The sequence below is a fragment of the Carcharodon carcharias genome, chromosome 23 (assembly GCF_017639515.1).
Source record: "Carcharodon carcharias isolate sCarCar2 chromosome 23, sCarCar2.pri, whole genome shotgun sequence".
Lineage (NCBI taxonomy): Eukaryota > Metazoa > Chordata > Chondrichthyes > Lamniformes > Lamnidae > Carcharodon > Carcharodon carcharias.
In genome coordinates, this window is record NC_054489.1 from 43,517,514 (window position 1) to 43,531,766 (window position 14,253).

General features: G+C 42.0%; 1 protein-coding gene across 3 annotated transcripts in view; it reads left to right on the forward strand.

Annotated features, from left to right (window-relative positions):
* Positions 1-14,253, forward strand: part of mrc2 (mannose receptor, C type 2) — a 263,455-nt gene that overhangs the window by 202,711 nt on the left and 46,491 nt on the right. For all 3 annotated transcript variants that reach the window (XM_041173462.1, XM_041173463.1, XM_041173464.1), the window contains 2 exons: positions 4,248-4,414; positions 11,624-11,691. In XM_041173462.1, the coding sequence (XP_041029396.1) occupies positions 4,248-4,414; positions 11,624-11,691 (235 nt within the window). The remainder of the gene's footprint in view (positions 1-4,247; positions 4,415-11,623; positions 11,692-14,253) is intronic.

The window sequence follows — 14,253 nt, forward strand, 5'->3', positions numbered from 1 at the left end:
AGCTGAAGGTACGACCACCACATGTGGAGCAGTGAAAATCAGGGTTAGGAAGTGGCCTGTCTTGATGAAGTGCAGAGATCTTAGAGGGTTAAAGGGTTGAAGAATATAGGAAGGGTTGAGGCCATGGAGGGATTTGAGAACAAGGATGAGAATTTTAAATGTGGGCAGTGCCAGACTAGGAGCCATTGTAGATTAGCGAGCAGAGAGGGACGGGTGAATGGGACTCAGGATGAGGACAGCAGAGATTTGGATGTTCTCAAAATTACAGAAGGTGGCAAGGTGGGAAGCCAGCCCAGACACCACTGGAATCATCGAATCTAGAGGTAATAAAGATAGAGGTTTTAGCAACAGATCAGTGGAGGCAAGGCAGAGACCTGGCAGTGTTATAGATATGGAAGGAAGTAGTCTTGGCAATGGAGGGGATATGTGGTTGGAAGCTCACAGTTAAAATAGGATGCCAGGGTCTGGTTAAGCCTCAGACAATGACCAGGGAGAGGGTAGAATTGATATTTATTGAACAAAGTTAGCAGAGTTGGGCCAATTCTGGAGGACTTCAAAAGTGGCATGTGGGACCTGATTCCAGGATTCCCACACCCATTCCTGGCGTCAATAATTTTCATCAGCATGGGATAGGGTTGCAGATAGCAAATCCCAACCTGGTCACTTCCAGTGTGGGGGTAGATATCTCATACAACCCTGCCCCCTGCATGTTTCATGGAATTGGGCCAGCTTCTTGAGGTCCTGCGGTTCACAGGCCCTCAGAGGAGTTATGAACATACCCTGGTTTCAGCAAATTTTTGAAAGGTATGTTTAAAAGGTTTTAACCATGCCCCCTCCATGTCCACTCACCCAGTATACACTATGGACCGAACCCCAGTCAGTCATATAATAACAATGGCAGGTCTTGAAATGATCATGAACAAACATCCATTTAGCAAACTGCTTTGAAAAAAAACTGCTGCACCTGCAACCCTATAAAAGTGTCAGTCAGACACTTCCTTACGTAGCTTCAATAACAGAAGCTTTACTCAACTTCATCCTTCTTAATTGTGTCCAAATAAACATAAAGGCATTGAAAACAGATCAAAGAAAGACTAACTTATTACAATCTCATAAAGATGTCAATCAATCACAGATAACACTTCACTTCAGCCTGTGTAAACAGACTCCTGCTGAACTAATTGATTAGTACATACAAACATACGAATTAGGACCAAGAGTAGGCCACTTGGCCCTTCGAGCCTGCACCGCCATTCAATAAGATCATGGTTGATCTGATTGTAATCCCCACTCCACATACCTGCCTAACCCTGATAACCTTTCATCCCCTTGGTTATCAAAAATCTATCTAGCTTTCCCTTAAAAATATTCAAAGACTCTGTTTCCATTGCCTTCTGAGGAATAGAGCTCTAAAGACTCATGATCCTCAGAGAAAAATGTTTCTACTCAATGAGTGAATCCTTATTTTTAAACGGTGAAGCCTAGTTCTAGATTCCCCCACAAGTGGAAACATCCTCTCCACATCCACTCTGTCAAGACTCTCAAGATCCCAAGTGAGTCTTGGAGTTCAGCCTATCATTCATAATGAGGTAATTTGGAGAAACAGATGTCTGGCTATCTATGTCTGTTGATACAGTCCCCAAATAGCCTAATGGCCTTTAATATAACTGGATTGAAGTCCCAGAGAACTAGATGGTCCTTCTAACCAGCCCACCCCAGCACTTGCCCACCACTGGGGCCACATCCAAACTGCTTCTGGGGTCAGCAAGCCCAACTCAATCCTGCTCCTGCCTCTCCAGAGTGAAAATAGTGCAGGCAGAGGCACATCTGCCAAGTCGAGAAATTTCCTAAACTCGAGCTTCTTGCCTCATTAGCGAAAATCCGTCCCAACGGCGATGTTCTAACCAATGTTTAATTGGAGGATATTTTTGATCATTTGCTAAGAAGGTCTAATATATATGGTAAGGAACCATGCCCCCTGCAAGGACAAATCAGAAACCATTCATTTCCATAGAGTATGAAGACTTGAAAAAATCTTGAAACAATAATAAAAATCTTATCCCTTCTCTTCAAGTAAAGAAATAGCTTGCATTTATATAATGTCTGTCTCATCCTCAGACCATCCCAAAGTGCTTCATGATCAGAGTATTTTTGCAGTGTAATCACTATTGTAATGTAGGAACCATGGCAGCAAACGTATGCACAACAAGATCCCACAAACAGCAATGAGAATAATAACCAGGTCACCTATTTTGGTGATGTTAGTTGAAAGATAAATGTTGATCAGAAATGAATAGAAAATTATTTCAAATGGTTGAAATCAAAGTAACAAAGGTGTTCACCTATCTAGTTATTAAAGACATCAGACTTGTTCATTGGTGAAGCCAGTCACATCGCTTTGTGCAGTCTAGAATTCTTTAAAAAATAACGATTATAAAAAGGGCTTCAGGTGAAAGGATCCTTTGTTCCAGTTCTTGCAAGTTAATACATGGCTCTTCATTCTTTTGACTGAGGAAATCCAAACCAGCTGATTGGAGTTGTTGGTTGTTCATTACTGCTACTGTCTGACTGATAGTTCCACACGCATGTTGGCATCCAGTTGTTTGGAGATTCAGATCCTGATTGGCCACACTTTGGCAAGAAATTAGGTGACTCCCTTTCAAACCCAATGCCAACCTATTCCAAATAGGGTCTGCCCCTGGGTTGCCTTTCCTTTAGCGCAGGATCAGGAAGCTCCGGAGATTTCCAAATTTTCTTAAAGGTCAGTTTGACCGGGGTCTAGCACTCGTTGAATTTTGACCTGATTTTATTTACTCCTGCACTGGATTCCTTTCACCCAGCTCATTGCCACTATTTGTCCCCCAGCCTTTCACGGGAAACATTGTACTTTTTCCCTCCCACCTCTGGTCCAGTGAGAGAGACAGACAGATACGGAGAGTGTGTGAATAAGTCAGGGAGCCAAAGGCGGAAGGAAAATGGGAATCAACTGTTCCCTCAGCCGGTTGACTCCCTGCAGATTTAATAGACTATGTTGATTTATGCAATGGATGGTGAAATAGCCTTGCGTCCCTGGTGATGTTGCATTATGCTTCTTTCACTGGAGAGCAAGAAAATGAGCAAGTGGACACATTTTCTGACCATGTGCTCCCAGCATAGAGCCTCATGAACTGGGAGGTCTACATCAGGAATCTCCCCACTCAGCTCATGGTTTTCATTGAAGTAGGCTGTGGTGAGATTTCCAACACCCACTCCATCTGAAACTTAGAAAATGTAACTTAAAACAGTCGTGAAACTGAGACAAAAGCAGAAAATGCTGGAAAATCTCAGCACGTTTGACAGCATCTGTGGAGAGAGAAACAGAGTTAACGTTTCGAGTCTGTATGAAGAGTCATACGAACTCAAAACATTAACTCTGTTTCTCTCTCCACAGATGCTGTTAAACCTGCTGAGTTTTTCCAGCATTTTCTGTTTTTATTTCAGATTTTCAGCATCTGCAGTATTTTGCTTTTATGATACTGAGACAGCTGGCTTTTCCACCAAGAATGTTGTACCAGAGAAGTCAGGAGAGTGAGCAGTGTGACCCTATATTGTAACTGGGAAACATGAACTCCAGGTTTTTTTTGAATGTCTTGTTTGTTTTTTTTCCAATCTGCATTGGCCTTCCCAGCAACTGAACTGGACAAACCCAAATGAGTGGGGATTACAAAGCAGAAACTCCTTTGTTCACAGTTTAACTTTGTCTTGCCCACACAGTTTTCCTGCTTCTCCACTTTTATAAACCTTTAAATCTTTAACTTCTTCCAGTTTTTAAAAAGACTTCTTATTGAGATGTAAGCATCACCGGCAAGGCTGGCATTTATTGCCCATCCATAATTGCCCTTCACCACCCCCTTGAACCGCTGCAGTCCAGGTGGTGTAGGTACACCCACAGTGCTGTTAGGAACAGAGTTCCAGGATTTTAACCCAGTGGCAGTGAAGGAATGGCGATATATTTCCAAGTCAGGATGGTGTGTGGCTTGGAGGGGTGGTGTTCCCATACATCTTCTGAAAGGCCTTCTGATGAAAGGTTGTCAACCTGAAATGTTAACTCTGCTTTTTTTTCTCTTTAGAGATGCTGTCTGACCAGCTGAGTGTTTCCAGAACTTTCCATTTTTGATTTAGTCTTTGTATTTCTTCAGAATAACTTATGTTTTTGCATCCTGGATGACTCTGCTGATGTAAACTGAACCAATGCCGTCTCTTCCCAGATACTACAAGCAACAAGTGGGTCCAATTCCAGGATGCTGAGTACAAATTCTTTGAGCATCTTTCCACCTGGCCCCAAGCCCAGCGGATATGCACCTGGATCGGAGCGGACTTGGCCTCCATCCACAGCCAGGAGGAGCTGACCTTCCTGGGACAGACTCTGCAGGAGGTAGGACTTCAGACACACAACTGGATGATTTTTATATTCGGAAATGACACTGCACTTCTCCTTGGAATGATCTCCAGTGGTTTTTCACAGATGTGCAACATCTGTCACACTGTTGGTTTGGGGAAGAAAGAATCTAGAAAATGCTGAGGATCATTCAACCGGTTGAATGAGTTCAAATGAATGCAAGCTGCTCATTCATAAATCGAATGTAAAGGTTGCTTTTACAATTTAACAATTTCCTTGGCATTGGTTAACAAACAGTGAAGGAGGGAGTAGCTTTTTTTTGGATAAACACTCCTGACATAGATCCCTGGAGGATGAATCAGGAATTTAAGAAGCATAATTTTCCACCCTTAATAGCTGGCCTCAGCGTCCAAATTCCTCCTCTAAGCTTACAACTCACAAACTCTAACTCTTCCTATGCTAACTCAGGAGTGGAGAGAAACTAAATTGGTGTTTGTTTTTAGTTTTTATTAGAATGAGATATCAAATATTATGGATCAAAGGCAGGCAGATGGAATTGAAGTACAGGTTAGCCATTATCTTATTGAATGGCAGAGCAGGCTCGAGGGACTGAATGGCTTACTCCTCTTCCTATGTTCTTATGATTGTTCTCCAAACACTAAAACAGCCCCATACAATAATGACAGCAACTTACATTAATATTGAGCTTTTAACCTAATAAATTACCTCAAAATGCTTTAATCGAAGAAAATTTCACACCAAGCTCCATAAGGGGATATTGAGATATGGCCAAAAGTTTGGTCAAATAAGTAGGTTTTAAGAAGCATCTTTAAGGAGAGAAAGGCAGGGAGGTTTAGAGAAGGAATTTCACAGCTTGAGGCCGAGACAGTGAAAGACACAGCCGCTACTGGAGTGGCAAAGGAGGCCAGGGATGTGCATGAGGCCCATACTGGGGGAATGTAGAGTTCCTGGATGGCTGGAAGAGGTTACAAGATCGGTATGAGAGAGGTCACGGAGAGATTTGAACACTAGGATGAGAGTTTAAATTTCTGCCATTGATGAACTATACATATGAAAATGAAAAATAGGATCTGGAGGAGACAATTTGGCTCTTAAAAGTCTGCTCCACCATTCACTAAGATCATGTCTGATCTCCTATCTCAACTCCACCTTCCTACACTATCCCCATATCCCTTAATTCCCTTCATATCCAAAAATCTATTGACCTCTGTCTTAAATATACTCAACAACTGAGCATCCAGAACCCTCTGGGGTAGGGACTTCTAAAGATTCACAACCCTCTGAATGAAGAAATTTCCCCTCATCTCAGTCCTAAACGGCCGCCGCCTTATTCTGAACTCTAATTCCTGACGCATACCTGCCCAGCGCCAGGAACAGGTGTGTATCCTCACTCAGCACACGCAGTGCCCACCCAGCATGTGCGTGGTTGCTCTTATCAATGAGCCGGAGCCAGTACAGGTTAATGCCTGCATGAAGTGACACCACTCAATGTCTCCAGCTCAATGTCTCGCAGCTGACTGGCTGCGAGTTGCTCACAGCCCTGCTCCTTTTTCATTCATAGAGCCATTTATAACGTGGAAGGAGGTCACTTGGTCCATCATGTCCATGCTGGCTCTCTGCAGTGCGATCCAGTCAATCCCACTCTCCCGCTTGATCCCCATGAAAGTTTATTTCCTTCCTTAATATCTCCTTATAGTAAACATTGATACAAAGAACTCATAGGAACATAGAAACTAGGAGTGGGAAGAGGCCATTCGGCCCTTTGAGCCTGCTCCACCATTCAATATGATCATGGTTGATCTTCTATCTCAATGCCATACTCTCGCTTTCTCTCCATACCCTACTGATGCCCCTAATATCCAAGAAATTATCAATTTCTTTCTTGAATGTACTCAGTGACCCAGCTTCCACTGCCTCCTATGGTGGAGTATTCCACAGGTTGACCACGCTCTGAGTGAAGAAATTTTTCCCCATCTCAGTCCTAAATGGTCTGTCCCGTATTCTGAGACTGGCCCATTGTTCTACTAGACTCCCCAACCAGAGGAAACATCCTCCCTGCATCAAGTCTGTCTAGCCCTGTTAGAATTTTATACATTTCAGTCAGATTCCCTCTCATTCTTCTAAACTCTAGTGAATACAGGCCCAGTCGAACCAATCTCTCCTCATACGTCAGTCCTGCCATCCCTGGTATCAGCCAAGTGAACCTTCGCTGCTCTCTCTCAAAGGGAAGTATATCTTTTCTTAGGTAGGGAGAGCAAAACTGCATGCAGTACTCCAGGTGTGGCCTCACCAAGGCCCTGTATAACTGCAGTAAGACATCCCTACTTCTGAACTCAAATCCTCTTGCAATGAAGGCCAACATACTAGTTCTGTCGAAGGGTCATGAGGACTCGAAAAGTCAACTCTTATCTTCTCCGCCGATGCTGCCAGACCTGAGTTTTTCCAGGTAATTCTGTTTTTGTTTTACTATTTGCCTTCCTAGTTACTTGCTGCACCTGCCTGTTTACTTTCATTGACTGGTGTACAAGGACACCCAGATCCCTTTGTACATCCACATTTCCCAATATATCCCCATTTAAATAATACTCTGCCTTTCCGTTTTTTTCACACCAAAGCATATAATATCACATTTATCCAAGTTATACTGCATCTGTCATGTGTTTGTCCCCACACACAACTTGTCTAAATCACCGTGAAGCCTCCTTGCATCCTCCTCACAACTCACAACCCCACCCAGTTTTGGGTCATCAGCAAACTTAGAAATATTGCATTTGGTTCCCTCATCCAAATCATTTATATATATCCTGAATAGCTGGGGCCCAAGCACTGATCCCTGCAGTACCCCACTAGTCACTGCCTGCCATCCGGAAAAAGATCCATTTATTCCCACACTCTCTTTCTGGTCTGTCAACCAATTCTCAATCCATGCCAGTATATCACCCCCAATCCCATGTGTTTTAATTATGTGGGACCTTATCAAAAGCCTTCTTCAAATCCAAATACACCACATCCATTGGTTCTCCCTTAACTATTCTACTAGTTACATCCTCAAAAAACTCCAGTCGATTAGTTAAGCATGATTTCCCTTTCATAAACCCATGCTGATTTTGTCTTATCCCATTAATGCTTTCCAGGTGTTCAGTTACCAAGTCTTTCACAATAGACTGTAGCATTTTCTCCACTAGTGATGTTAGGCTAACTGGTCTGTAATCCTCTTTTTTCTCTCCCTCCTTTTTTAAACAGTGGGGTTTACATTTGCCACCCTCCAATCTGTAGGAACTGCTCCAGTTTCTAGCCTTAGCCTGTGCCTCGAAGCATATCTCACCCTCTCTGTCCCCAATAGGACCCACTCCCCCTCTTACTATCTGTTTAACATTTACATGTTAGTAGAAGGATTTTAGGTTTCCTTTCATGTTGACTGCCATTCTATTTTCATACTCTCTGCCTTATTTTCCTCTTTACCTTCCCTCTCAACCTATTGTATTTGACTTGGTTTTCACTTGAAGAACTCATCTGACATGTATCATACAGCTTCCCTTATTGTTTCATCATATTCTCCATCTCCCTCATCACTCAACAAGCCCTGTTCTTGGCCCCCTTGCCTTTCACTCTTGTTGGCTTGTACCTGAAGCATCTATTCCTTAAAGGTCACCCGTTGTTCTGTTGCAGTTTTTCCTCTCTGTCTCCAGTTCCATCTTACCCTGGCTGGACCCCTTCTCATCATATTGAAATTAGCCCTCTTCCAATATTAGATTGTTTCTCACTATTCTTTGCTACTAATCTGAAACTTATAATACAATATCACTCTTACCCAAACGATCCCTCACAGACACTTGGCCCACCTCATTTCCTGGCAACAGATCCAGAAATGTCTTCTTTCTAGATGGGCCAAGAACATTCTGATCAAGGAAGTTCTCTTGAGCATGTTTCAGAAATTCTTCCCACTTCATATTTTACTGTAACGTTATCCCAATCAATATTTGGGTAATTAAAGTCCCCAGTATCACCATTCTGTAGTTCTTATACATCTCTGTGATTCCTCGGTGTTCCTCTCTCTCTAACTATTTGAAGGCCTATAGAATACCCCCAGTATCATGATCTTATCTTTTTTGCTTCTCAACCCTAACCAAATGGATTCTGTCCTTGCCCCCTCAAGGACATCCCCTCTTTCCAAAGCTGCAATGTCTTCCCTAATTAGTACCGCCACCCCACTTCCCTATTTTCCTTCTCTATCTTTTCTGAACATTTTATATCTTTGTATATTAAACCACATTTCTGTTATTGCCACTACATCATATTCTCACATAGCTATTTGTGCTTGTAGCTCAACAACCTTATTCATCACAATTTGTACGTTTACATACATGCATTGTAATCCTGTCTTTGTATTCCTCATAGTCCTTCTTGGTGCGCTGCTATCTAATAAGGTACTATTTCTTTCTCTAGTACTGTCCAATGATCTCACATTATACACCCTATTCCTCTTTTCTACTTCTATATGCTGGTGCCCAAACCCCTGCCAAATTCTTTTAAACCCTCCCCAACCACACTAGTAAAACTCCCCGGGAGAACATCGGTCCCAGTCCTGTTGAGGTGGAACCCATCCCTTTGGAATATGTGCCTTGTGTCCCAGAGCTGATCCAATGTCCCAAGAATCTGAACCTCTCCTTCCTGCACCAGGCCTTAAGCCAGGCATTGATCTCCCTATTTTCTTATTTGAGTATTGCTGAAAAAAGAGACATGGCGAAGCTTCCTATTTCTACTCTGGCTAATACTCTGGCACTGGCAGTAATCCAGAGATTACTACCATCAAGGTCTTACTTTTTAACTTCCTAGTTCCTGAAAATCTGACCTTTGGACCTCAGGATCTGCTCTCTCTATGTTGCTGTACCACGACTTCTGCCTCACTCTCTCACCCCTTTGGAATATTCTGCACTCTTTCCGTGATGTCCTTTACCCTGGCACCAGGGAGGCGACACACCGTGTGGGACTTACGATCACAGTTACAGAATTGCCTGCCTGCCCCCTGACTATGGAATCTCCAATAACAACTGCCCAAACACTGCAGCTTTCTTCTCTGTGATTCAGTTGATTGATTGAAAACAGTTTCCTCGAGCATTTTCCTTTTTCGCTATAAGAACTTCAAGTTGTTGGGAAAATTGAAAGTGTTTCAACTCCACTAACCATTAACTTCTCAAACTTCAATAACTCGAAATAAGATACGTTATTGTACACAGCTAGACCGCATAGGCTTGAGTTAATATTTCTTCCACTTCTGCATTTTTGAAGCCATCACAGGAAGCGATGCAGTTGCAGTGTCAGTAGACTCAGCCTGTTCTGAGATTGTCACCCTGTGTTCTGGATTCCTCAGCAGAGGAAATATCTTCTCAGCATCTATCCTTCAAATCCTTTAAGAATTTTATATGTTTCAACTCGATCACCTCTCATTCTTCTAAACTCTGGGGAGTATAGGCCTAGTCTATTCAATCCCTGTTCCTAAGGCAATCCCTTAATCTCAGGAATCAGTGAACCTTCATTTTACTCCCTCTAGGACAAGTGTATCCTTCCTTAGGATAAGGACACCAAATCTCCACTCAGTATTCCAGGTGTAGCCTCACTAATGACCTATAGAATTATAGCAAGACTCTTTCACTCTTATACTCCAATCCCTTTTTAACAAAAGCTTTCGTGTCATTTGCCTTCCAGTTGCTTGCTGTTTCTGCATGTTAACTCCGTGATTCACCTAGGTCCCTCTGAATACTAATATTTCCCAGACTCTCACCATTCAAAATATATTTTATTCTTTTATTTTTCTTAACAAAGCGGATAACTTCACACTTCACTACATTGTATTCCACCCACCATTTTCTTGCCCACACACCCAATCTGTCCATGGCCCTCTACAGCCTCTTGTATCTTTCTCACCATTTACCTTCCCAGCTAACTTTGTATTGTCAGCAGACGTAGACACATTCAGTTCCTTCATATAACTTATTGATATAGATTGTAAATAGTTTAGAACCAAATACTGATCCTTGCAGTACGCCACCAGTGCCTGTGAACCCTGAAAATGTCCCATTTATTCCTACTCTCTGTTTTCTGTTCATTAGCTAGTCCTCAATCTGTGCTAATATATTACCCTCAATCCTATGAGCCCTAATTTTGAGCAATAACCTCTTGTGTGGCACCTTATCAAATACTTTTTGAAAATTGAAATACATCACATCCGCTCGGTCCCTCTTATCCATCTTACTAGTTACATCCTCAAAAAAACTCTAGCAGGTTTGTCAAACACAACTTCACTTTCATAAATCTGTGTTGACTCTGCTTAATCATATTATGATTTTCTAAGTGCCCTATTACCATATCCCTAACAATAGATTCCAGCATTTTGCCTACTACTGATGTTAGGCCAAGTGATCTATAGTTCCAGTTTTTCTCTCCTCCTGCTTTCTTCAGTAGTGGGTTACGTTTACTCCCATCCAATCCTTAGGAATTGGTCTAGAATCTCAGGAACTCTGCAAGATCAGAACCAAACATCCACTATCAATGCAGCTACCTCTTTAAAGGCCCTAGGATGCAGGTCATCTGGTCCCAGGAGATTTGTTGCCACTTACTCCCATTAATTTCTCTAAGACTATTTCTTATACTGATTTCTTTAAGCTCCTCATTCTCGGTAGACCCTTGGTTCTCCATTATTTCTGGAATGTCTTTGGTACCTTCCACCTCGAAAACAGATGTGAAGGAAATTGTTCTCCCCAACTTCACTCCTTTTTGGAACACAGTTCTAAGCCTGGTTGAATCCAACTGCTCTCCAGCACCTTGTCAAATGGTCGTTCTCCATGAGCAGTTGATGTGACTTGTTTGAACCCAGCAGCCTAGATTTCTGATAGTAACACAGGCAGAAACCCACTGGAAATTAGCGTATTACCATCAGCAAATCCGGCCTGGTAATTACAGCTTACTGACCAGAAACTAAGCCAGCCACATTAGTGTCATGGCTACCAGAGCAGATCAGAGGCTGGGAATTCTGTGGCAGATGACTCACTTCCCAACTCCTCAAAATTTGTCCAAGGCACAAGTGGAGTGTGATGAAATAACCTCCACTTGTCTGGATGAGTGCAGCTCCCACAACACTCAGCACTGGCCACATCCCAAGAATGAATTTTTTAAATGTGATGCCTATAGTGAATGGAATGACCAGCTCATTTTCTTCTTTTCCAGCTTTCCCGGTTTCAGGATCAGTTTTGGTGGATTGGTCTCCACACCAATGAGAATGATGGACGATTCAGGTTTGTGGTATTTATCCTTGTGCAGTGTGGAACCCTTTCACACTCGCACTCTGCATCTTGGAACCTCTTGACTACTTTCATTGTACCTCATTACTGATTTTGTAATAGCACATCTCCATTTTGTACATTAATCTCTCTCCCCTCCCCTCCAGTCAGTCCTTTTGTCTTATTTTCTCCTGTATCCAGCCCTTCCTTCATGACTCACCTTTCTTATTACATAGAATCCACAGAACAGAAAATTAACCAAAATTGGAGAGACGAACGTGTGGCTCAGACCTGGTGTGGGAGAAGTAGGTTCCGGTTTGTGGAGCGCTGGCACTGGTACTGGGGAAAGTGGGGACTGTACCACTGGGAGGATTTACACTTGAACTGTAATGGGACCAGTGTTCTAGTGAGCGACATAACTAGGAAAGTAAAGAGGGCTTTAAACTAAACAGTGGGGTAAGGCATCAAATTTGGGAAAATGTGTCAAACCAAAGAGTAGAGACAAGGCAAGGGAGAAAGGTATTAATGTGGAAAATGATAAACAGATACAGAGAGTGCAGATATAAGAATAAGTCAACAGATAATGCTAGAGGCTACAAAAATAATAAAAGGATAAAACTAAAAGGCTCTGTATCTGAATTCATGTAGCATTCGAAACAAGACAGATGAACTGACAACACTAATAGAAATAAATATGTACAATCTGATGGCTATTACAGAGACGTGGCTGCAGGATGACATAGATTGGGACCTGAAAATTGAGGAAGTACAGGAAACTAGGAAAAGATGGAGGGGTGGCAATCTTAATTAAGGATGGTATTAGCGCAATAAAGAGGGATGACCTAAGTTCGGGAAACCAGGATGTAGAAGCAGTATGAATAGTTTTGAAAAATGTTAAAGGCATGAAGTCACTTGAGGGAGTGGTGTACAGGCCCCCAAACAGTAACCATATGGTAGGACAGGCCATAAGGGAGGAAATAGTGGAAGTTTGTCAGAAAGGTATGGCGATAATCATGGAAATTTTCCAAAATTATCCTAAATTCAGGGAAGTTCCATTAGATTGGAAAATGGCGAATATATTCCTTTATTCAAAAAGGGAGGGAGACAGAAAGCAGGAAACTACAGGCCAGTTAGCTTAACATCTGTCTTAATGAAGATGTTAGAAGCTATTATTAAAGATCTTATAGCAGGGCGTGTAAAACAAATTCAAAGAAATCAGGCAGAGTCATCATGGTTTTATGAGAGGAAAATCATGTTTAACCAATTTATTAGAATTCTTTGAAGAAGTAACATGTGCTGTGGATAAAGGGGAACCAGTGGATGTGCTGTACTTAGATTTCGGAAGGTATTTGATAATGTGCCACATCAAAGGTTATTGTGACAAATAAAAGTTCATGGTGTAGGCGGTAAATATTGGCATGGATAGAAGATTGGCTAGCTAACAGGAAACAGATAGTTGGCAAGATGTAATGAGAAGTATGCCACAAAGATCAGTGCTGAGCCCTCAACTCTTTTTACGATTTTTATCAATGACTTGCATGAAGGGACCGAAGGTAGGGTTGCTAAGTTTGCTGATGACACAAAGATAGGTAGAAAAGTAAGATGTGAAGAGGATTTGAGGAGGCTACAAAGGGATATAGATAGGTTAAGTGAGTGGGCAAAGATCTAGCATAAAGTGGGAAATTGTCCATTTTGACAGGAAGAATAAAAGAGAAGTATATTATCTAAATGGTGAGAGATTGCAGAGCTCTGAGATGCAAAGGGACCTGGGTGTCCTAGCGTATGAATCACAAAAGGTTAGTATGCAGGTACAGCAAATAATTAGGAAATCTAATAGAATGTTATTGTTTATTGCAAAGGAAATTGAATACAAAAGTAGGGAGGTAATGCTTCAGTTATGCAGGGCATTAGTGAGGCCACATCTAGACTACAGTGTACAGAATTGGCCTTCTTATTTAAGGAAGGACATAAATACATTGGAAGCAGTTCAGAGAAGGTTTAATAGATTAATACCTGGAATGGGAGGGTTGTCTTATGAGGAAAGGTTAGACAGGCTAAGCTTGTTTCTGCTGGAGTTTAGAAGAGTAAGAGGCAACTTGATTGAAATATAAGATCCTGAGGAGACTTGACAGGGTGGATATGGAAAGGATGTTTCCTCTTGTGGGAGAATCTAGAACTAGAAGACAGCGAGGCTTTAGAACTCTCTTCCTTAAAACATGGTGTAAGGAAAGTCTTTGAATATTTTTAAGGCAGTGGTAGATAGATTCTTGATAAGCAAGGGGACAAAAGGTTATAAGGGGTAGGTGGGAATGTGAAGGTGAGGTTACAATTAGATCAGCTGTGATCTTATGAAAAGGTGGAGCAGACTCGAGGGGCCATGTGGCCTCTTCCTGCTTCTAATTCGTATGTATGTATGTTCGTATGTTAGGCCATTCAGCCCAATTAGTTGATGCTGGTGTTTATTCTCCACATGAGATTCCTCTCGTCACTTTTCATCTCACCCTGTCAACATATCCTATTCTTTTCTCCTTTATGTACATATATAGCTTCCCCATAAATGTATCTATGCAATTCACC